Source organism: Ursus maritimus, unplaced genomic scaffold (assembly GCF_017311325.1).
Source record: "Ursus maritimus isolate PB19 unplaced genomic scaffold, ASM1731132v1 scaffold_1, whole genome shotgun sequence".
Classification (NCBI taxonomy): Eukaryota; Metazoa; Chordata; class Mammalia; order Carnivora; family Ursidae; genus Ursus; species Ursus maritimus.
The window spans coordinates 31,155,790-31,180,537 of NW_024423343.1; the positions used below are offsets into that span (position 1 = coordinate 31,155,790).

At 42.9% G+C, this 24,748-nt stretch overlaps 1 protein-coding gene and 1 long non-coding RNA gene across 3 annotated transcripts in view; one reads left to right on the plus strand and one right to left on the minus strand.

Annotated features, from left to right (window-relative positions):
• Nucleotides 1-24,748, plus strand: part of LOC103659774 — a 58,099-nt gene that overhangs the window by 23,597 nt on the left and 9,754 nt on the right. The window lies entirely within an intron of this gene.
• CTLA4 (cytotoxic T-lymphocyte associated protein 4) lies at nt 17,522-23,695 on the minus strand. Of its 2 annotated transcripts, XM_008687396.2 has the most exons (4): nt 23,411-23,691; nt 20,540-20,887; nt 19,971-20,080; nt 17,522-18,715 (listed from the first exon to the last, which is right to left on the minus strand). In XM_008687396.2, the coding sequence occupies exons 1-4, from the start codon at nt 23,517-23,519 to the stop codon at nt 18,611-18,613; spliced, it is 672 nt and encodes a 223-aa protein (XP_008685618.1). In that variant the 5' UTR covers nt 23,520-23,691; the 3' UTR covers nt 17,522-18,610. The 2 variants fall into 2 exon arrangements, with proteins under 2 accessions (XP_008685618.1, XP_008685619.1); XM_008687397.2 differs by lacking the exon at nt 19,971-20,080 and having other exon boundaries at nt 23,411-23,695.

Here is a 24,748-nt window from a genome sequence, read left to right on the forward strand (position 1 = left end):
AGGTGGTTGTAATGAAAAGCTTGCACCCAAGAACCATTGCTAACTTCATAAACATGACCTTAACTGTGTCCATTTTTATGAGTCAGAATTCTATGTTCAGCTGAGGAACATGGCTCAGAGGAAACGTTTCCTTGATTCAGAGGCTGTTCTTGCTGGTCACGTATGTTTTCATCATAATTGACTTAAACGTGCTATGACTCATTTCAAAAGTCAAAAAAGTCCAAATTCCATTTTAGGCATATCTGAACAAATACAACAATTTTCATCCTTTTGCATTTGAAAAGTGCATTCTACTTCACAGTTCATTTTCTTGGTGCAGTATCTCATTTCATCCTTACCACAATCCTGAGGTAACAAGTCTTCCATTTTAAAGAAGAGGAAATCAATGCCCAAGGAAAGGGAGTGATTTCCCCCCGGGGTTACCCTAAGGGAAAGTGGCAGAATTGGGCCTAGCACCAGGTCTCATCTCTCAATCTGCTCTTCCTTGCATCCCTCAATGCATCCACAGCCAAGCTTGCTACCCAATCCTACTGACCCAGTACTACAATCTGACTTTGTTTGCCTCCAATGCTTCTCGATCCTAAGGTGCATGCCAATCACCAGGGGATCTTGTTGAAAATGCAGAATCTACATCAGTGGGTTTGGGGTGGAGCATAACATTCTGCATTTCTAACACCAAGTGACACCAATGCTCCTGGTCCATGAAGCATACTTTGAGTAGCAAAGTCAACAAAATCACAAAATACATCCCTTTGAATGATACTTAAGAAAAGAATTCAACTGAGCTTCACTTGTCTTCTGGATACTCGTGACACAACACATTTATTGAAACAAATCATCAGATCCTTGGCATTTCTCCTTCTGCCCAGAATATGTGTTATTCTTTTGGCAGCCAGATCCTCATTGTGTTCATGTCTGGAATCATATCAACAGCTGGAGTTGCAGCAGCCACTGGCTATAATCTCTCCCTCTCTCTCTCTCTCTCTCTCTCTCTCTCTCTGTTCTGCTTCTAGTTCTCAGGCCAACAGATAGGCCCACTGGGACCAGTGAGCCATCTGGCCATGCAGCTGGCCTGGACTTCTGAGCCTGAGAACATAATGGTGATTCACTGTGTGCATTCCAAGTCCTTAGATGACATCTTCAGTTCCTGGAAATAAACTGCCAGGAACAGTTAGTTATATTGGCAAAGGGTTTTGTCTTGAAACCCACAAAAATAGTGTTGTATTGGCATTGATGAAGATGTGCTTTTTCAGTTTGTTCTTCTCCTTAGAATAAGCTAAGTTTTGCAATATATAAGAATGTTCTGGAGAACACAAAAGACAAGGACCCCAAAGGCTTGGGTTTAGTTCCATTCTCACCATGGAACTAAATGTGAACTAGACAATTTGGGTCAAATGTTATATGCTTTCCATCTTGTAGAAAATTAAATGATAAAACCATATGATTTCCAACCATCTTTCTTATAACCACTGACTCAGAGTATTAGTGTTATCTTTACAAAGTAGGAGGAGAAATGACTTTAGGGAAATGTTATCTCTCTTCTTCTACTTATCTGTTCCCCCTAAAAAAGTATCCTACATTCCAGTTGTCCCACAAGCAATTTGACCACTGCCCACTATTCTATTGGAACCATTCAGTCCTAAACAATTGGAATGTGTCAGAGAAAAAGGCAGAACTACTCCCATTAGTCTTTCTGCCTTTTTATAACAAAAGCCCCCAGGGAAAGGGAGCCTTAAAAAGGAGGCTGAATAGAGGATTTCCCTCACCCCTAAAGAGACTCCCTCAGGGGTCAGGGGGAGAAAGAGGTAGGTCAGGGGGCAGAGGATACCTCACTCCCTAGTGTCATCACCTGGAAAGCAGCAAGACCTCAGAGAAGGAAGAGAATGGCTATAGGGTGCACACAGGCCAAAGGGACCAGAGACAGCCTTACCCAAGATACGCTGCCCCAAGCTGAGATGGGAGTAGCTGAGAGCCACTATTCCTAAAGGGGGAAGAAGACAAAAACAATGGAATTGGCCAGGTGTGGGAGGACCTGATGATAGCTTACCCCAGTGTCTTAACATTACAGGATCCAAAAGTGTGACACAATCCTGGGGAGAGATGGGGAAACCCCAGGAAGGACTGAGGTTAGTATTTCTTTCCACTAGCCTAGCAGAATGAAGCTTGCAGTCAGAAATCAAAATCTGAAATTGAGTTACTAAAATGAAGAAAATTAACTGAAATATACATTATCCCTCCCTAAGAGTCATAGCTGCTCTACATCCATAGGGTGTTGTGTTGTATCGCTGTGTACAAGCACCTCCAGTAGGAATGTACCAAAATACTGGGGAATTCAATGATTATTTATGAAGTAGTTCTTGTCAGCTAGGCATCCCTGAAGCACCTACAGCAATGCGTGGCACACAGGAGCCTCTATGAATATTTCTTGCTGGCTAGCTGGTTGTCTAAATGACCAGCATACTTTTAATGAAGCTCTGACACAACTCTTCTTTTATTTTATTGTGCTGGTTGGAATAAAGAAAGAAAACTATTCAAATCAATAAAGTGTGACCTAAGAGTAGGCCCTTAATAATAGTTTTTTCCAGATCCATTCCCTCAGATTACCCGCAAAGATCTAGCCTGCAAGAATTCAATCATTTGCACCAGAGAGCTGACTTGGAAGGTAGACAGTTGTAGTTTTACAGGAACTAAAGGCATTAACAATTTTAAAGCTCTAGGACCACTGCAAAATCTGGGATGCTGTGTTTTGAAATGAGAAGTTCACGCTTGGCAGCTATGTTATAACCAGGCATGCCCAGGTGTTAACTGAAATTGAAAATAGCCTTTCAAGAGCTCTCGGTCTTCATTATTTTTAACATTAGAGTTCATAGTGCTAAAAGTGTTCCTAAACTTCTCCCTTCTGATAGTTTGGAAGGGGCGGTGTGTATTTTGAACAATAGTGAATAATAACCACCTCCCACCAGAAGTTCAGGATAAACCCTAGCAAAGGCAGCAGACACCTTCTGAATGGCAGCCATATTGGAGTCTGTCTGTTGCTGCAGAGGATGCTCTCCTCCCTGCTAAGACATACTTTCAAATAACAGCTTCGACGTCTCTTCTTATCTGAAAGATATGATTTCACATTTCAAAGCTTTAAGAGTCACTGCTTAAAAGTACCCACTGACTACCCACAACTTCTTTTTTGTTGCTTTCTTTGTTTTAAAAAACATGTTTTTAATGGGGCTTGGAATATGAAGTATAAGGCAAGAAAAGTATAAAGCGAGAGATATGATTTTAACAATCACAAGTGGCAGGGTTGTGATGCTGGGTCTTATTTTAATATCAATCCTAATGAGGATACCTTTCTTACTGAAGTTTTAAATCCTAGCTATATTTAGCTCCCTGAACAGATGATTTTACTGGTTTCTGTATACATGAAACCCAAAGCAAAAAGAACGAAGGAGTGAGAACAATTTTGACTATCCACTCCACTCCTAGTAGAATGCAAAGAAAGGGCTGTGCAGAAACTAAATGACTAACAAGAACCTCCTGTCTCTAAGTTTCAAAGACAGCAACTAGAAAAGGAGAAGTCATGGACCCAAGGGTTTCTAACAAGTCAGAAATAGGTTCCAGCTATGGGGCAAGGATGGGAATGCTCTCAGACAACCTAGCATAGATTCTCTTCCACAAGCTCAGGTCATTCGAAATTAGCTGCCTTGTCTCTGAAAAAAAGGAAATATCCTTTTTCCCTTAATGCCCACAAAATCACACAGATCTTAGGAGTCTCTGTGATGCCACCTCTCCAATTCTGATCTTTCAAGTGAAGGTAATAATAGTTCCTACCTCATCGTATGAAAATAAACTAAATAATTCAATGTTAAGGGTTTAAAACCATTTTGGTGCATAGCCAGCACTAAATGTTTGTAGACTGTTATCCCTGAAGATTCTCATGGGTTTTTCTTAAACACACACAAACACAAAAATACCACTTGCCAATATGACAGAAATGCCATTTTCAATGGATATCATCATGATCATTCTAGAACCTGTAGGTTAATTACATGTTCCTTGTCAGAGTCTTCTCTTAGTGTTGTGAGTTCACCCTCATTTTCCCTGAAGTTTCTTGGACAGGGCAGCCTTTTTGATCACCCACCTCACTTAGTGTTTCTTCATCAGTCAACAGGAAACTCATAGGCATAATAATTGAATGTAAGCTTACCCCATTGACCCAGAAGCCATCCCTCCATTCTCAGTCTGAGAAAGTCCTATCTGTCAACCTACCAGCAACAGGAGAAAATGCTGGCTCTGTAGCTGGACAGAGATAGTTTGAGGCTCTTCAACTACATGCATAATCAATGAGAAGGTGGCTGAAGATTTTTCAGGTGTAGCTTTGCTGGTAGAAGCTATTCCAGGGAACCTCAAAGCATGGTTGAATCTTAGCAAAACTGACCAGTGCTCATCTCCTCTTTTCTCTCTGCCCTCTTCTCTTATACTAGGACTTGAGGCCAAACAGACTACCAAGGGTTATGACAGCAGTAGATTTCTACAGCAAGGAGGCTGTAATTCCCAGTTAGAAATGATTGTTAAGACAAACAGACTCCCACTCTACTATGTTGTAAGAAAATGACTAGTAAATTCCACATGTGGAGAATGATATTATGGCACAATATGGTGACAATAAGCGGTAATAAACAAATTCCTCATTTTCCCAACCCCAGCTTAGCAAAAGCATAAGTATCTCCAATTATACGTGGATCTTTGAATGAGAAAAGTCATCGATCATAAGATGGGATCATCAAATGCATGTGTAAACACAAATGAATCCATGGCTTTTCTCTGACTCATGAATTTGAAATCCTTTTGCTAATTCTTGACAAATGGACCAAGTTCAGGCTATGCATCCCTAAAACAAAACAAAACACCACCAAATCACATCTGTTTCTTGTAATTCATTAAGTGGCAAAATGCCACTCAACTGGTTCTATGCATCTATTGTTTAACTTGGCTCTGTTTTCAGCAGTCTGAATGGTGTTCTCTTAGATGGACAATGTGTTTATTCATGTAGCTGTAGCTGTTCTCTTATTAGAAGTGTGTCTTTGAAACAGACTTATAATGTCTGGAAGGAAGGAAAACACCCAGACAAAAAAAATTAAGCATATAACATTTTTTTTCTTAATGCTCTTTGCTCTGTACACAACTATTAAACACATCGTACTCCTCAGAATATCTTTATGAAAGGTGTAGTTACCAAGAGAGTAGAAGACTGCCCCAAAACTGAGTCTAAGAGGATGAGCTCCTATTTTTTATTGCTCAAACATTGATAGATCTTTGCGTAATGCCTCACCTTCGCGGAAGACAGAATAATGCTTCTGTTCATCTCCATAATGCTAAAAATGAAAAGACAAATTCTCCTGCTCAAAGGAAATGAATATCTTTGTTATCATAGTTTTTAGTACAAGATCTTCTCATTCAAGGCATCATTTCGTAGTGCGGGGAGCCTAAGATTTTGAATGGCACCAAGAGAACTTCCCGATAGATTACTTTAACAGAAATGAAGAGGATTATTGGGCTCACCTGATAAGGGTTCAACATGGGAAAAAAGAATGAGAGAAGGGGCTTTAGCTAAATGACTTGAGTCTCTTCGGGCACTAGTGTTGAATGATTCCATAATAGTAATGTGACTGTGTTTTTTAAAAGTATTGCGGTGACCAGATTTGCTAAGGAGATAACATGAAGGAAAATCTGAGTAATGAGTAAAGCTGCCTGTCAATCATAAAGGAATTCAATAGGGTGAAACAGAAAGAGGTCTCTTGAGAAATGGTTGGCCACAGGGTGCAACACCTCATCAAATTTCTTGCTGGCGAAACCCTCTTGCTTTGCTGAGAAGAGCTCATTTGCTGAGCTTTCACAGATGTAGAAATATGGACTCAGCAGGTTGCAAAGCCAATTGGCAGTTTCAATCGTGTCACTTACAAGAAGAATTTGATAACCAATTCAGAAATGAATTGTGCTCCTTTCCTCTCTTGATGAGCACACCTCACCAAACCCAACCTTACTGTTCCAAGTGTGCGGTCTAATCTGTTGAGAGTCTAATGTATTGTGGAGCTTATGTATTGAGTCCTTTCCAGAAAGCAAAGCTCTGAGGTTTAGGGGTGGGGAGGAGGGGGTAAAGAAGGGCATTATTTTAATAATCACGTGACTTTCCTTTCATTCAATAATAAAAATGAACATTCTAACAAGAAGATACTAAGAATACAGCCTGTATTTTACTTGTTTTATATCTTATCAGACAACATATTAGCATCAGTGTTTTTTTGCAAATATATCACAAATAATCCCACCATAAAATAAAGCTGAAAATAGATTGAACAGTAAAAACATTCTGTAAGAAGTTCTGGGCCTAATACGACTCTATTGCTAAACTAAGTAAATTAACATCCCTGAATCTTGACCTTCTTGTCTAAATAAGTCATGACCGGCCTGACACTACCTACTTCTTAGGGCAATTATGATGGCCAAAGGAACTACCACTTCCTTTCACTACTACATTTCAGTAATGTACCTAAAAATACTTTTAGAATAGAAATGTATTCCTCAAATGGACGGTATTGAGAAAATTCACACCTAGAGAAGTTAAATGACTTGCATGAAACTGGCAGCTAACTAGCGTTGGGTCTGGGACTCAGAGCTAGTCGTCTTTGTTATCTAGTAGTATTTCCACCCTGACCCTATTACCTTTGCAATTTCTCCTTGTGAACCCATCGTGAAACCAAGATCGCAATTTTAAAAGATATGCTTTAGAAATAAGCACGATACTCAGGCCTTTACCACCCAAAAGGAATTGAAAGTGTTTAACATCAAAATGTAGAGCAGACCTATTCAAAGGGTCCTCTTCTTTCTTTTTTTTTTAAGATTTTATGTATTTTGAGTGCGTACAAGGGGGAGGGGCAGAGGGAGAAGCAGACTCCCTGCTGAGCAAGGAGCCCCATGGGGAACTCGATCCCAGGACCCTGGGATCATGACCCGAGCCCAAAACAGATGCTTAACTCAACTGAGCCACCCAGGCACCCTCAGAGAGTTCTCTTCTAACTAGAACAATTGAATATTGTGCTTTGAAACCAGCATTTGGGAAACATGTAGACACCACCCCAGGCTGACCCTCTGTGAGTGACACACTCCTCCTCCCCAAGTCAGGTACTAAGGAGACATGCAGGTTTCTGCCCACTCCCCTCTCTACACAACCCCTCCTCTGGCATGTGCCACAAGACAGGTCAGCTTGCAGCTGCTTGAGGAACCCGTTAATGTAATTTTGTGCTTGCGGTTTGTTCTTAAAGGATGCAGAATTCCAGAATACAGCTTATTCTTACATCATTTCCTGTGAAGTAGGTTGCAGGTTCTTACCTAGTATGGAAATGCCCTCCAACTCTTTGAGGGTTTCTCTTTATATTGATCATAGGTTCATTCAATGGCTTAGCTCCTTTTTTATATTCAGTCAGGTACTCATTCCACTGGAGATATTCATTGAAAACCTACTCTTTACCAGTCGCTGTTGAGTGTCCAGGCTGTTACAGTTGAAAAAAAAAATGGGCACAATAAAAAGAAAATGTGTCAAGACGCTAACACCACCACTGACAAACCCATTAATGGCGTACAAACCCCTGACCATTGTAATTTATGTCCAATAGTCTACTCATAATTAGCCAAGCTGCAACTTGCTCAATGTAGTTCATATCCAGGACACGGGGACTTGAGATGTCCCTTCATATGAATGAGGACTGCTCCTTAATTCTTTACCTGCAGCCTCCTAACAAAGGGAGAAAGAAGAAAAAAGAAATTGATCTTTGTATAAGCCATTTTCCATTTCCAATCTAACTTTGGGTCTCTATTCTCTTGAGCTCCTGTCTTTTAAGTTACTGCTCCAAATCGAATCACGGCACCCAGGTCTGATTTGTGCGGTGACGAGCTACTCTGGGGGATTGCCTTGCACTTCCTACAGATCACGCTGTCTGTATGTCGCCCAGATTTACTCAGTTTGAGCAACATCACGTACTGCTTACTCATCCCTGAGTCTTTTTACTGATGTACTTGCACATAGCCAGACATTCATCACCTGGCATTTCTATCATTTCTTTTTCCTCCCAAGCGTGCTTCTCTACACTTGTTCTTAATTGAAATTCATCTTGTTTGTATCTGAAAACCTCTGCAGTTTATCAAGGTTACTCTGAATTCTAATGCTAGCTCTGTAGGCTCTCAGACCGCAGGGACCTTGAAGATAGTGAGTCCGACCGACTCCCATGGAGATCTACACGCACAGGGACATTTCCAAGGGTAGGCGATGTGTCAGTTAGGATCTCAGCCCTAAATTCACCTCTGATGGTTCACCGAAACTGGAATAAAGGGACTACTTACAGAGTCGTGACAGGGTTAAGGGAAAACAGCAGGTGCTGAGATCCTCAGCAACCAGCAATAGTAAATATTCTTTAGTTCCCCTAGGACTTAAGGCAAAAGGGAAAGAATAGTGACCAGAGAGCTCAGTGAGAGTAGGAAACAAGGAGGAGCCACCCAACCAGAGCTGTCCGGGAAGGACACAACAACTATCCTAGACGCTGTGTCAGAGCAGGGATGACCGGAAGAACTGGGATGGGGTGGGAAGACTCGCATCACTGCTGATGCCTTCTATCAGCCGAAAGCCTGAGAGCAAGGAAGGCGGGCGATATGGTCCATTCAGGTCGGCTTCTCCCTACATAGCAGAGCAGGAAGCATAGAGAATAGATCTGGAGAAGAATAACCAGTGAACGTAATGAATTCAATCACCCAACATCTCCATTAAAATGAGCCTCTCCATTTGAACCAGTATATATCTGATTGCAAAGGCTCCATTTGCCTCACAGATACTTGCTGAAGGGGAAATGAAGGAAAGGTGAAAGAAAACAAACAGGAAAAATCTAGAACTTTCCTATGCCAGGCACTGTACCAAGTATTACGAGGTCATGAAGAGATCATAAAAGCACTCCGTAGCAAAATACTTTCTATGTATATCACTGCATAATACCGTGTTTAGCCTATGGCAGGCCCATTGTAGGTACTTTATCTGTCCCAACTCATGTAATCTGCAGCCTCGTTCTGTAAGTGCGGAAGCAGAGGCCTACAGTACTGAGCAGGGTGGTCCGCAGTGCCTGGCACAGAGCTCATGCTTTCACCAGGGCTTCACGCTGCCTCTAGGAAGCAAAAGAAGTCCCTGAGGGAACAGGAATATTAATGTATGAAAACTTAATTATGGGAACTAAGCAACAATTACATAAAAAATTACATCAGTACAAACCAGCACAAGAATGAGTTCCAGGGATGCGGGTTCAGCTGGGGCTGGAGCAAGCTGGTGACTACCAAACAGCGTCAAACCCAGAAAAGGCTTCCGGCGTCTACAAACCGGGGGAGAGCCGAGAGTGGAACCCAGGCCTCCCAGCTCTCGAAATAAGGACTACCAGTCCCCTTGCCCTCGACAATTTGCTTTTTGGGGCTCCATAGACATTTCCTTGGGAACAGGGTTCCAAAGTACAGATATGGTACTTCCCCCACCTTAGCCAGCCTCCCCACTTCAGGCCAGGGAACACTGATATGCTCTTTTCTCGAACGAAGTAATTTTTCTGCACTCATCTTCACGATTCTGTGGAAAAGCCAGTGACCAGTAGTTTTAAGGGACACAGACTTGTAAATCCAGGCACAGAAATACCTTCAAACAAAAGAATAAAAGCAAAGTAAGGCTAACCTTGTACATTACACTTGGTCTCTCTTATCACTCTTGAATATAAATTAGACTCACGGCGGATGATTATATTTACTTTCTTAACCCTCTGTCTCTTAGAAACATGCAGTATTTAGTACAAGTATTAACAGAAGTCTTTTTGTTCAAGGGCAAAGCAAATGATTTTCTTCACATTGCGCGTGCATTTTGACCTTGAAGGGAATAGGCATCATGTTTGGTTTTATGTTGCTGTGTGGTTTTCAATTCAGTTTCTGTTATGTTCTGCAAACAGAAAAACCAGCGTGTATCTAATTTAATATCTATAAATTTCCACAGATGGTCACAGAATACTGTATAGTCTAGTGGATAAAGATTTTGCCACATGTTTTCCAATTCATGACTTAAAATTGTATTTCTATTACATTCTTTTTTATTAAAAATTTCCATTGACTTTTTTTTCCAGAGAGTGTGATTATAAAATAATTCTCTCAGTTTCACTAGGCATAAGCACATCTGATTTGCAAAAATTTGTAGGTTAGGCAGCCAAGTTAGAGATAGTTCAGCTGTGACTGAATAAGGGTGTTAGGATGGTTGTCAAAAGTCAAATCCATCCAGACTACTTGGATCTCAGTGTATCTAATGCGCCGAAGAAGACACATTTCTGAGGGTGGAGCTGGGGACTCCACTTCCAGAGCAGCCATGAAATTCTTCACATGTGTGTCTATGACCGCAAACACATCCTTGTTCTCCTGCTACCCGAGCCAGTGCCAAGGTGCTGAAAGGCACACTTTGACCTGACTCGAACTCAAATCCATCGCTGCCACTTATTGTGATGAAATCTTGGGCAAGTTATTTAACAAAAGTAGAAAGCCTATCTGCCTATCTCAAGTTGAGGTAGACAGATGTAAGGACTCTCTCCCGTTGCCCACAGTGAGCTCAAACTAGAGAAGACACAAGCATATACACTGCAGAGGGGTGAGAGCTAAAAGGAGGAAGGACTAGTATGGTGAAGGTAACCAGCATGAGGAAGGCTTTACAGAGGAAGTAACTTTGGAGCCGGATCTTGGAAAAGGGAGAAGAGGCTACAAACCCTGGGCTTATCAGTGATATCTTTAATGCCGTGTGTCATGACTGTGATTGCCTGGGGAACTGTGTTCTGGATTCTGAGGTTGTATCTGGGATCAACAGAGTAGGGTTAATCTGAGACCTAGTCTATGGCCATACCACTAGGCAAGGTATCCACAAGACTGTGGTCCTCCTTGACTTATGAAATTCAATTTCACTCTGGCCTCAGTTTACTTGCCCGGCATGCCAATTCTCCCTGACACCCTTCCTAGCCCTCCACCCCCAAGCATGGGATCTTGATCTCTGTACCCTCAAATGGCTGTAGGAGTCTTAATGCGAACCAACTGACCCTCCAGAAGAGCAATGACCATCTGACTTTGGGCATTTCCTACCATATCACTTTGTGCTATGGCACTCGCCTGCCAAGTTAGCTTCTACGGGCAGTGACGCCTGCTTGAATGGAGACTGAACCCATCACAAGTCTCAGATGCAGTCCATAAGAGAGCTGCCTGCCCAGCCAGGAGCTAGTTCCTCAACCAGTTCTATTTCCCCAACTCCTTGCCCCACCCAACCCCCTTTCCTTTCCCCATCAGCTGATAATGTATGGGATCCAGCCGGCCTGCCTTGAGCCGATCTGCAATATGACCCAATAAAATGTAATTTCCCTGGCTCTGAACCCAAGTCTACATTGGAAGAAATATCATGCTAATCCCCCTTTCTATCATGTGCCCCCATGGAACACCACGCTGAGTGCTCTGGGAGGCCCATAAAGCATATCTAATTCCTCTTTCATATGACAGCCCTTCACATCTTGAACACATCTCTCATGGCCTCCTTGAACCATCTCCTCAAGCACAAGTTACAAACACTATAAACACTCAAATTGGCACAAGCATGGTCCATGCTACTTAGCTTTCTATAGGCTTAAAGCACTCAGCAGTTCCTTTGTAATGCTCCCTGACACTGCTCTCCCATAAGAAGTTTTCACCCCTGTGCAGTGCCTACTTCCACACCACACACACCTGCCTCCATCACCATCCATCCAGAGTGGACCATTGCCTTTAATGCCCATTCCTGGCAGGGAAATTCTTTTTCTGTTCCGGGCCCAGGTGTTCCCACACATTGACTTTTGGTAGAAATTATGTAGCTACCTCTGTCACAACCTTGGCTGGATAGTGCCCTTGTTCTGATGTGGGCTTCTCTCAATCTTCCATGTGGTTCCATGTGGCCTGTGGCTTTGGGCCCTGCACTATAATTTTGATCTCAGAATATCGGTCCACTCTATTTGACATCTGGGGTGGGGGTGAGGGGTCCTTAGGTCTCTGTCTTCTGCTTTTGTTCTCTATTTATTTTCCTCAAGGGATGCCTTACTATTTTCCAGCATCCCTCAACCTCAACTCAGAGACTCTCCCTTCTCTTTACTTCCACCCCCAACCTCCCCTTCTGCTCCAGGCTGATTATAATTCTTTCCAAATCTAGCCCTATTCCAAGAGTCATAGAGATACATGCAAAGTAGGTCCTACTGACTTGCACTGGTCATTACTTTCTATGACCAACCCGCTTTGAAGGCAGAATGACCCCATTTGCAGGGAGCACACTACAGGTTACATGAGGATCAACTCTTCCCACGGGCTGTATGAATGGTTTCCATTTTCCCCCATCTCCAAATGAGAAGCTATACCACCTAAGACCAGCTGGCAATGTGGCTGCACTTAACTTCAGCGCCAGTGAATGGGAAATAGCTACTGCTACAACTGTGGATTGAAACCAGAGGTCCACTGTGAAATGTCTTCGGCTTCCTGTTTTCCTCTCACTCTGGTTACACCTCAACTGCTACAGCTAATCTCATAATGAGCACCTTCAAAAAACCTTTTAAAACATTCGTCCGAAGAGGATTTACTTATTCTGACACACAATTTGTAGCCCCCATGATACATGCTTTACTTGCCGAGCACTCCAATCCCCATTCACTCGCCATTTTGCCCTCTTCCTTTTGCAGGTAACCCCCAGAATTAAGATATGGTCATCTGAAAAGAAAGTGGGCTTTGGAATTCAGCATCATTTCTAATCCTGACTCTTACTAGTTATGTGGCTTTAGGCAAATAATACAACCTTTATGAACCTCGGTTTTCTCATCTGTAAAATGAGGATGATGACAGTCCCTCTTCTGCAGGGACATTGTGAGAATTGCTTTAGTAAATATATACGCATGCAGTGTGAAAGGCTTCATAAGTTGGCTTCTCTTCCCTCTTCACTCAGAGTAAGGACCTCATGAACCGTATCCACCATGGCGGTTTCCTCCGCAGGAAAGCAATACTAGAGAATGCTGCTTTTTGTACACAAATCCAAACTTCCTGTCTTCGAAGTCCAGTCATGGTTAGTGGTAACTTTGATGTGTCAGGGGCAAAAAAAAAAAAAGTGTTTATAGGAAACTAGAGATCTTGTCTGCGTTGCAAGTTAACTACAAAGAAGGAAAGCAAGACTCATTTTCAACAAGATGAAAAAAAAAATAAGCTAACAGTGGGATGACTGCAGCACAGACTAAAATATTGTCAAGGTGAAGCAAGAAGAAAAGGGAAATGTCCTTGGAAAAGTGCTATTCATGAGAAATCATTTGTGTTGCTTTCTAAAATTTGAAATGGCTTCCTGAAACATATTTCCTACAATCCCTCCCAGAGAGAGCCTCCTCTTTTTGTTTGGATAGATAATATTCTTTTGTGGGACTAATATCATGTTTTTAAAACACTGTTGGTTGCTATGGCGACCTGATTGTGTGTGATAAAAAGAGCACGTATCATTTCACTGAGTTGTTACATGACCTCCCGCAGAATTTGGAAGCTTTCTCAGCATAGTGCTGGCATTGCTGGCCAACTCTTGGCAGTGGTTTGTTTTTTGTTTTCCTCTGCAGCATTCTCCTGTAGGTTTGCTGAAGACAGGCGGCATCACCTGAGACTCTCGCTAGTCCCCCGGAAAGTTAAGGGAGAGCTAGAGAAGATATAGCTGACAGCAGGCCAGGAACAGCAGTAACGATCACCCAGAGTGGCTGGGTAGAGGTGCAAAGAGAAGCAGGTTTTCTGGGGTAGCCTGGAATGGTGAGAGTGACATTCCAGAAGCAGCCTGAAAAGGAGTCCCTGGGCAGAAAGCTTCCTAGTGTCACCCACTGCACACAGCCCTGATGTGAAAATCTAGAGACCTGATTCTCAGCCTCGTTCAAACCCTGCCTTCCTCTGGGACCCTAGACAAGTTTCCTAATGTCTCTGAGGCTCGTGTTCTTATTATACATAAAAACAATTCCCAAGTCCCTTCTTCAGTCTTAATCGTCTGTGATGGTAGGATCCTGAGTCAGACCAAGGCTTCCGAAAGTATGATCCAAAGACTTACTGGACAATTGAAATCCCCAGGTCTTGCCTCCAATCTTATAAACGAGAAGCTCTGGGTCTGAGACCCCTCAATCTGCATTTTTCCAAATGCTCCAAATAATGACTGGACACAATAAATGCAAGAATAGCTACGATAGACGACGCCCTGCAAAGCAAAGATTTCCAAGAAGGGTCTGAGTGTCAGACTTCTGACCATATAGAACAGACAGGGTTGAGTTCTTCTGAGAAAAATGTTTAGAAAATTAATGGCTACCCCCTTTGTGGGACCCATTAACCCCCACGAACACTGGGTATCAGCGCCACACCCGCCCAGGAATGGGGACAGGAGAATGAGAGAGTGTGTTAGAATGGAAACAGCAGCCATTCTTAGTCTGTTCCTGCCCAGAAACTTCTGGGGAGGGTCTCCAGAATGTGTTTTATTCACACCACATTAGATATATTAACTTTCTTGCTGATAGAGTTGTCAGGTCAAATATAAGGCATTCTGTTTTCTTGGGGTTTTGTGGGTTTTTTTCTTTAGGAGGGAGGCAGGCCGAATCTGGCAAACCTACCTACAGACTGCTATCCCGGCCTGCAGGCAAGGTCACATAAAGGAGAAAGTAAAAAAAACCTTGCCTCTCTCCATCAATAGGTGTGTCATCTTTCTGGTCTGATCAGAGAAAATTGATTTAAGAAAAAAATAAATAAAACAAGGCTCGCAAGGCGCTGAGTCACATATCTAACCAGGTGCAAAAGAGAAGTGAGGCAATCAGAATAACTTCCCAGAGAAAACCATTTTCTTTTTTGCTTTGAGACCTCCCAAAACAATAACTTAAGTTTATAAACTCTTAAACTTCTTAGCTGGCTTTGCTCCAATTAACAGCACAGTGACATCAACATTTTGCAAGTTCGGTCTCAAGCAAATTGGGTATCCACTGTGAAGGTGGAAGAAGGCTCAGCCTCAGTATAAAAATATAGGCAGTTCTAGCAACAGCCTACGGTTTAAAAAAGAGAGAAAGGCAGTAACAATAAGAATTCATCTCCTTTCCCCTCTCAAAAGAAATTAAAAAAGAAAAAAAGATTGGAAGACTGGATTGAGCTAAAAGTAAAATGTGTGAAGCAGGGTAGCAAGCTGGAGCTCGCATTCCAGAGTCTTGAAGGTTTAAGCCAAGTGATAGACTGACCCTCACGTAGTTCTGCTGGTCAAATGGGAACGACATTCGACTGAGACCAAGAAAACACAGCCGGGTTCTACATAGAAGACAGTTAGTCCCAGATGTCCTACCTCCCCAACTTTTCAATACATTGATTTGAGCATCTTCTGTGTGCCTAAAGCTGTGATGATTCCTATTTTGGAGAAGTTCCCACTGAATCTAGGGAGAAAAGACATGCACATTTGAAATTATTAGGGATGAAACCAAGTATAGCTGTGAAACAGAAGGGGAGAGATCAACGTGGGCTTGAAGTGTCAGTGAATCTGATGCTGGATGCAGAATTTGCGATGAGTCTTGTTGGATATGAAAATGAAGGCTAAAGATATTTGGGGCTGAGAAACAGGGAAACAGAAAGTAGCAGAAATGAGAGTGCCATGTTGGAAGAAGGGAGGTGAGCAGAGGTATGTGCTGGGAACTGGTAGGAGTAGGGGCTGACCCCGGCAGCACTGGTAGTTCTACCAGGTTCCCTTTCTCATCCACATTCCTACCTGGGACCAGTGGTTCCAGGGAGAAGGGTTATGGTGCCCAGCCTTCCTCTCCGTGGTGAAGTAAGCCCTATTGAAATGAGTGGAGTCTTTGGGTTTCCCCAGGACCCTGATACCAGAGTTAGAGATAATGATGAAGGTTGACATGCCATGAAAAAGTCACTCCTCTGATTTGGAGGCAGTGAATCTCTCTGGTTATTGCAGGTAATGGATCTACCCTCAGAAAATGGGGATCAGCAAAGGCTTTCATTTGGTGCCCTGAAACCCCCCAATTTTCTTTCTCCCCTTTGAGTGGAAGCCCAGGTCACAGTCTTTCTTGCCCTTTTCCTCTGTCTCAGGGGAAAGTTTTTTAAGCAGGATTATATTTTTTTTCAAAATTGATAACGAGTAGAGAGGGCAATGCTTAACTTGATAACTAATGGTAGAATTTCAGGTAACGGTAGAGGAGATATTAAGCTTCTTTAAAGTGGTCCATTGTCTAATGATGTCTGAAAGATACCCGAGGTTCTTTGTCTAAGGCCCTCTCTGTCATTTAAATTTGCCTTCAACTATGAGAAAGAATTATCTCTCTAAAGACATAAAAAGAAGTAGAAATAGTAACACACTATCCATTGGGGCTCCTAAATTGTGTTTTTCTTCGTGGCTTCCAATCAAAAGCCAAGAGAGCAAGAGGTACAGTCTTGTACAGTCTTTGACACAGTAGGAGCTCATTCTACGTCACTGTGATTACTGTATTTTGAAAGACTTCATTTTTATTTTAAAAATAGTTATGGAATGCTCACTATGTGCTGTCCCATTGTTTGTTAGCATCCGAAGGAAAAAAGGGAGAGAGAGAGAGCTATAGTGAGTAGGAGAGAGAAGGGGCTGCTTACACAGTGGTTGTCAAAATTTGATGGGTATAAGAAGCACCGGGGAACTTGGGAGAGCAAACTCCTGGCCCCATCACCCAGCTTCTGATTCAGTACATCTGAGATTAAGCACTTGAATCAACATTTGTAGTAAGTGACCCAGTTGATTCGGTTATAGGTGGTCCCTGGCCACGCTGAGAAGCATTTCACAAGACAATAACAGGATGTAGAGGTCAAGAATAAGAAAACTTGAGAGGAAACCAAGTAGACTGAGGCCACACTCTGGTTAACCAAGTCTCACAGAAGGCTCAGTGGGCCAGGCCCGGGTCTGCCAGCTGATAGCGCCACAGGACTACGGGTATGTTTTCCCCACATGCGTGAAACAGTCCATTCGGAAGCCACAAGGGAAGCTCCATTTACTATGGAAGCGGATCAAAATGGCTTCAGGGAGCATGATTGACAACATAGGAGTTGCCATGGCAACTGTATGAGTTGAGCTGAGAAATTTATAGGCAAGAAAGAGGAGATGAAGAACTTGTGCTAGAGAGAATGCTATGTTTCTTATAAACACCTTATGCTGTTATTTGTGGTAACCTGCTTTATATTTCAAATAGTTGTGAAGAAATCGAAAGGACAGAGGAAGAGATCCTTCCAAGAATGGCTTGCAGGTAATGGCTGGCAGACAGCTGACTCAGGAAACATTATTTGCCTTTTTATCAATCTGTTCCCAGTATTCCTAATAATGGAGACTCCACCAACTGCTGAATGAATCAATTAAAAACAAACTCAAACACAATATTCAAATACAAGGAAGATAAAGACAACAATGGAAAATGACCACCACAGATTTTTATTTAATTAAAAATATTATACATGTTGTTGCATTTTCATGGAAAATAGTGAGTTAAAAAACACCAGCAGTGTTAGTTTTCAGAAACCCTCATCACCCCATTCTGCCACCTGCTGCCATTTTCTGTCCATGGCATTAACCATGTGTAAGGAATTGGGGCCCTCGTGAAACTAGAGCTTCCTTGAAGTTCATACCTACAAGACTCCTGCAATAAGCCATTTACTTGACGGTGGCGTTCTATGGAGTTAAATCAGTTACACCAGTCTTGACTCCCTCGCAAACCTTTGAACGGAGCTAACATAAAAGCCCAAAGCCCACGTCAACACCAATTCAGCCCAACATGGCTACAGGAATCAGCTACGACTTCATCCAGTTTCCAAGCCAGTTACCAAGTGACCTTGTATTCTACCTGGGGTATTAGTGTCCTGAGCCCTCCATAAAACTTCCCCTGAACCCCTGGTGGGAAGACACTGCCATATAGTGTTTATATTGAAATCATCAGCAAATACACAAAAGCACATGTGGCCCCCATGCACAATACTATCAAATAAAAAATATATATTGGTACAATACAACTGTTGGAATCACTGGCTAAAATATAGCCCTGTGAGTATTTTTAAAGTCTTCACATAATTCTACATTTAAGAAAAATAACACAAAAATTTACCTTAAAAACATCATTTCAGCTATAAACTTCTCACATGTAAATACAAAGTGTGTACAGTATCTCCTCTCCCTAACTCCCTTCCCTTGCTTCCTTTGGACCGCACCACTGCCTAACCTATAACCCTGACCCCACATTATAATGCTGCATCCCCGTATTGCTCCCAAGTGACACTTTTACTAAAATTGGATCTGATGTGACAGAAACATCCTGGCTCTGTTTTCTTGCACCTTTGCTTTGAATTGTAGTACGCTTCATTTGGGTTCTGCATCCAGCTTTATATTAAAGAGAGATGAATCCCCCCCAAAATATACAAATAAGCAAACATAGCTGGATAGCACAAAGTTAGAATTGCCTCAGCTCTTAGAAGTCGGAAAACGTTCTTTCTTCTTCATAATGGTCTCTCAATTGATGGGAATAAAATAAGGCTGAAATTGCTTTTCACATTCTGGCTCTGTTGGGGGCATTTTCACATAGACCCCTGTAGTAAGAGGGCTTCTTTTCTTTAGCTGCCAAACACAAAACAAAACAGTAATTATTATTGAGAAATACAGAAGCCGTTTCTAGCCATAATAGGACTCGACAAATATTGGGTCCCCATCCTGTCGAAAAAGTGAATGTACATTTACAGAATTATAAGCCCCAGGAGATTTTCTTGATTCAGCTGTTATAATTCACTTTAGATAGATCACTCTGTGCTGAAGAAAAATAGCCGTCATTTTCCCTGACTGCGAGAGAGGAGAAAGAGACTTTGAGAAAGCTTTAGAAAGAACACCCCAAATGCCTATGGTAATTGACTACATCTTATCTGTAAGGGGAAGAGCTTGATACGATAATAAGCTTCAGTTTTTCTGTTCTAGAGCTGTATTTCTCATCTCCACTCCTCATGTACTTTTTATTACTTTTCGTCTGTCCGTCTTAGTTCCCAATTTTTATCACCTCAGTAAACTGAGATTCTAGTCTACTGGTCTGTGTGGCAGTTTCTAGCAAATGAGGAAGGAAGAATCGACAGCAATAGAACAGGATCTTGGAATTGGGTTGGGGGAGAGGGGAGGTAGAAGAGGAGAGGAGGAGAGGCCTGGAAGGAGAAGTTTGTGGTGACAAAGCCAGCCATAGGCAGAGGGGGCTGAAAGAGACCATCAGAAAGAAATCCTGACAGGAGGCGTTCCTCCGTCTCTTCCAACAACTGCAATAAATAAAAGCTGGCGTTCTCATTTACTGGGCGGGAGGGGAAGGCAAGACTTCCCATCTGAGCAGACTGGGTAACAGGGGGCCCCAGACAGCTGTTGTGTGGACAGCTACAGCTTGGACAAGGAAGGTACCAGCAGGGTGACACCAAGACATGGCTTCCAGGTGAAGTCGAGGGAACTTAAGGGGGAGAATAAAATCCATCCAGGTGGTCTTCTGTAGCAGCATGTGGCCCAACCTGATCTCATGTTCCAGGGTTATTAAGTACAATTGTCCTGAAGACAAAGAGCAAAACAGCTGCCCTGTGTTGTTCAAATGGTTACTCAAACTGAAACCCTGTTCAGAAGCACACAAACATTCAATGTCAAACACACTCATCTAAAATGTTAGTCATCCTGAAACCTCAAAGGCCAATGCCAAGGGTTCTGGTGCGTTCTTTACCACTGTCCCTCCTTTACCGCTGTTCTTCATTTCTTGCTCCGTCTCAAGAAAACTGAGCTTAACAGCGTCATTTGGTCAGTTGCTATCGCTGAAGGCATCCCCACCAAAGTGGTGTGTTGTCAGCCCTGCACTCACCATTTTGCTCAGAGAAACAGCTGTGATAAGGAAGCTGTAAAAAAACAGCCCCGAACTGACTGCGGCAAGGATCCAGAGGAGGAAGTCAGAATCCGGGCAAGGTTCAGGGTCTGCAACAGACAACAAAACAGAGCTTCCTTGAGACACTCTCTAAACTTTAGGGCCCTACTCCCCCTACTAGTGAAAAAAGGAAGAGGTTCGGGAAGAGCTTCCAACCTTGGTGTCCACCCCTAAATATAGCTAGTCCACAGGTCAGTCTGGCTCCTGGAGGCCACTTCCCCGGGAGTGTCCCGTCAAAGGCCCAAGGCCAAACCTCATGACGGCTATCACTCCAGGACGAGTGCCCCAACGTCCAGTAGAAAAAACGCTATCCCCAACCCGTTTTCGTTGCAGTCAGAATGCTGTTTGGGTGGCCACCCATATTAACCAGACTACCCTGTGGTATGCCAAAAAAACTCTTAAAAAGAATTTCCATAACCCTAAAATGAACCACCTGAAGTTAAGGAACAGCACTGTTTTCATGCCAAGAAGAGAGCAAGGCAAAAGGTGTCAGATATGGTTTTGCTCACCGATAACATAAATCTGGGTTCCATTGCCCATGCCTACATAGTAGGGTGGCGGGTACATGAGCTCCACCTTGCAGATATAGAGCCCCGTGTCCATGGCCCTCAACCCTTGGATGGTGAGGTTCACTTTGTTTCCACTGGAGGTGCCAGCGCAGGTGGAATCATCTAGGAAGGCCAACTCATCCTCCACTGTATATGTCGCGGCGCAGATTTCAGTCACCTGGCTGCCGGCCCGCCGCAGCACCGTCACCCGGACCTCGGCGGCATTGCCTGAAGACCCATACTCACACACAAAGCTGGCGACACCGCGGCTGCTGGCCAGAACCACCGCAGGCTGGGCCACGTGCATCCCTAATAAGAGAGAATTAGAGGGAACTCAGCAAACTCATGCTCACCTACCACCAGGCTCAGGCAAAATCTCCAGCTAACAGAAATGGAGCTTTGATGGGCACCCTCCAGCTTCACCTTTCAGCGCTTCTCTCCCTTCAGCTAACACTCCCCATTCCTTCCCTTCTCCCCCCACCCGTCCCCTCAATCTCTTAGCTGTTTTGCAGCTACTCTCCAGGTGTTTCCTTATTGGGCAAGAGTTTCCTATAGCAGGAAGAACATTGATGTGACAAACTGAAGGCCTGGCCCTCCCATGAAATATGTGATTTGGGGCCAGTCATGCCTCCCCTGTAGCCTTCATTTTCCCTCACATGCAGTAGGGGGGATTAGGTCAGATGATAACAGAGTGCCTTCCACCTCTGCTATTCTAAGGTTATCATAGAACTACGGGAGGGGAAATTTTGGAGGTTGAAGTATAGAATGTTGCCTTCTCCTCAGTGCACACCTCACAAACCTCTGCCTACATTTACCTGGTCCTGTACCTCTATCGGGCACTGTGGCTGAACCCTGGATCACTGTGCCAGCCGCCACATTCCCTGGCATTATTGTCAGAGGGAGGGACGCTGCCAGGTGAAGGAAGCCACAGAGCAGAGGGCACCGGGTCGTTTCCTCTGTAGGCTGAGGCAACCCTACTGTTAACTCCTGTGGGCTTCCCCTGCCACCACCACCACCACCTCTTCCGCCACTCTCTCTCCTTCACTCAAACACCCTCGTGCTCCTTTGTTCTTTCTCCCTCCGGCTTCTACAGGATAAGGGAGGCCAGCTCTCCATTCAAAAAAGGCTCGTGTCATCTACAAAATGGTAGCTTTGTGTCAAATTACCTTCCTGTAACTAACCTGTCCCCTCTCCAGTCGACCAAACAAGTGACAGCCAAAACTTGGATGAACCATGTCACTCGGTCTGCTTAAAGCCTTTGATGCCCTGCATACCGTTGATTGCAAAAACAAATAAACTAAGTGGCATTCATGTCCTCTATGATCCAATCCCATCCTATCACTCCAGTCTGAATTTCTAGGACACCTCTTCCTGTGTATAAATCACTCTACAGAAATCACTCTATCACTAGTCCTTTCTCCCAAGTACCTGGACCGGACAACGTCTCAGAAGAAAGAACAGTATGGTAGCAGCCATTGCTCGGGTTAATCCAGCAGCCCTCGCTGGCTAGTAACAGTCTTCTTCCCCAGCCCTCATCCCTGTCTATCAGAGAGCTTTGCACTATTACAACTCTGTTGCAGTATTTAATCAAGTTCTACCCTGTATTAAAGGGTTTTTTGTGCACTAATCACACCTCTTGCAGCTTCTGCCTTTGGCTTAGAAACTCCTGGGAGCCACGATTAGAACCTGCCCATACGAGCACTCAATAATCTTTATTGTATTGACAATAAGCCTAAAGACCAAGTTTCCTGCCCTCCCGCTAGGCAAGTTCCCAGTTATCATCACTAAATCTGGTCACACTCATTTTTTAGTGGGGCTATATCAGTTATAGGATGAGATAAATTTTCCACAAAGTAAAGGTAATTACTTTTAAGAGTAATCTTCACATGTTCATAACGTGTAGAATAGGAAAATGTACATGAGTGTTTCTTATCTGGAAATAATTTAATCATCAAATATCTTTTGAGCACCTAAGATATTTCATATAAACCACATGGTTTCTTAACTGAGACGGTCTAGAGAGAAATAAAGTTGAAATTCAGTGAGGACGCTCACCATCTTTGGTCCTATAGCAAATTTGGTATCAACCTCCAAAAGATTTCCTCTGAAAACCGGGGAATCTGCATTGGAAGTACACAGATAGATCAGGTGGTCATTAAGGATCTTATGCCAAGCAGACTGATGGTTTTCTTTGTTTTTCTTTCTTTCTTTCTCCCCTTCATTTTTTTTTATTTTACAATTTCAAACTGCTTTCATTTTTTAAGTAATTAGCTAACTAGTTTATAGAATTGACCGAGGACCTTAAAACTTGGAATTGAGTAGAGAAGGCATGAATTTTAAACAAGCTGATTTGTTTATAAAAGTGAATTCGAAGATCTTAAAATCTTAAATTGGGCGGGAAAGAAACTTTATATGAGTCGCTTAAATTCATGTTTTTTAAAAAGGAAATTCTTGAGTTTACCCTGATTCCAAGCTTAAATACATTAAGGGCTACAGATATCTTTCCTCTCTTAAATCGCTTAAATTTACAGTATTTTCTTCCAATCTTATAGAAGTGTCTGAAATTGCTCATCTCTCAGACCAACTCAGATACATTCATTAAGCTCCTAGTCAATGCCTGGTGCTCCGCTATGAGCTGTAGCTCTGCTTATTTGCTGCTGCCAGCTGTCCCCTGATTGCCTTGGAATACAGAGCCATCCAACCCCGATCGGAGTTTTACCTTTAGCCTCTGGCCTTGTGATAAATCAATCACTGTCCTTGACTGCTAAAAGAAATGAAACACAAGTGGGAGAAACACCTCCTCCACCTTCATCCTCCAAAAACCTCACTCACCTTTGGAGAAGACTGGGATAAATAGAAGAGAAAACAGAGCGGTGCAGGGCCAGGTCCTAGGAGCCAGGTCCAGCTGAGCCCCATGCCTCCGGAATCCAAAGCAAGCCATGGCTTTATGGGAGCAGTGGTCAGGTCTTCAGGAAGCAGAGTGAAACCTTTCAGGATCCTGAAGCTTTGATATGTGTTTGAACCCACACAGAATCAAGGACTTTATATAGCTGGCTTTGATCCCAGGTATGTACTACACATGTGCACGCACAGAAGGCACCTGAATAGAAAGCCTTTTTGTTTTGGTTTTACGAGAAAGGAAGCCGTGGGTTTAGCTGTTACGTCGAAAAGATAACCTCAAACACTCAAAGTAAAACTGAACAAAACAAGCCAATCCATGGATGGAAAATGCACTCAATTTGAAACTGAAGCTTCTTGTTCACTTTGAGGATAAGTGGAGACTTGGAGAATTTCCTGGAGTGCAGGAGTCTCCCTAGGTCCCAATTTGTCCAATTATCTAGGCATCTTTTACCGGCCAATTTACTTCATTCACATCTCCAAAACTGCTAAGCTGCTGGTCTGAGCCCTTCACCTACGGCAGCGTTAGTCTGTGGACATCATTAATAAAAGCTTTGCATTCACCATCTCTGGCAAGTTTACAAATAAGAGCTTATTTCTCCAAGCTCCATTTAGCATTTCATTGAGAGAAAATACAAAAATCATGAGAAATAAACAAATTTGCCTCTGGTTTGCAGATTAGGAAAGAATTCAGGTATTCTTGAAAGCCTTAACAAAGAGTTGGAGAAGGTCCAGAAAAAGTCAGCCAAAATGACCCAAGAGATTCAAACCTTCCATAAGAGGATAGACTTGTTTTTCTTTCTAAAGGGAATTTTTCAAGCATAAAATCCAAGGCCTAGGGTTAAATATGACTGAAGTTCTTAAATTTATGAAAACTGTAAACAGGATAAGGGTTCCTCCTGTAAGAGAATACTAAACATTGGGGGCTACCTCCCTTAATACTGAAGAGTTTTCATATACTCGAATAATGAAAGAGACATTTATTGAGAACCTATGATATGCCAGTGATATGGTATGTGCACTTAGACTGAATGATGACCAGACAAAACATAGTTAATGTTTTAAGGGACTTCTAGAAGACTGACATACGAACAGACAGTTACAGCATGGAATACGGTGTTTGCCTGCTCCAGTCCTTTATGGTTTCCCATTGTTCAAATAGCTTAGCACAGCAGAGGACGCTTTATAGAATATGGACCTAATGCCTCTCTTTTTAGCCTGGCTTCCAGCATTTCCTCACATGCCCCCTTCTTCTGCTTGTCCTTTCTCCAA

What these genes read in the sequence shown, in the direction of transcription:
- CTLA4 (XM_008687396.2), bottom strand. Translation starts at nt 23,519, where the DNA reads ATGGCTTGCTTTGGATTCCGGAGGCATGGGGCTCAGCTGGACCTGGCT. An exon ending in TATCCCAGTCTTCTCCAAAG is followed by an intron (nt 20,888 to 23,410) that starts GTGAGTGAGGTT and finishes CTCTCTTATTAG; the next exon opens with GGATGCACGTGGCCCAGCCT. An exon ending in CTGTTTCTCTGAGCAAAATG is followed by an intron (nt 18,716 to 19,970) that starts GTGAGTGCAGGG and finishes TGTGTTTGGCAG; the next exon opens with CTAAAGAAAAGAAGCCCTCT.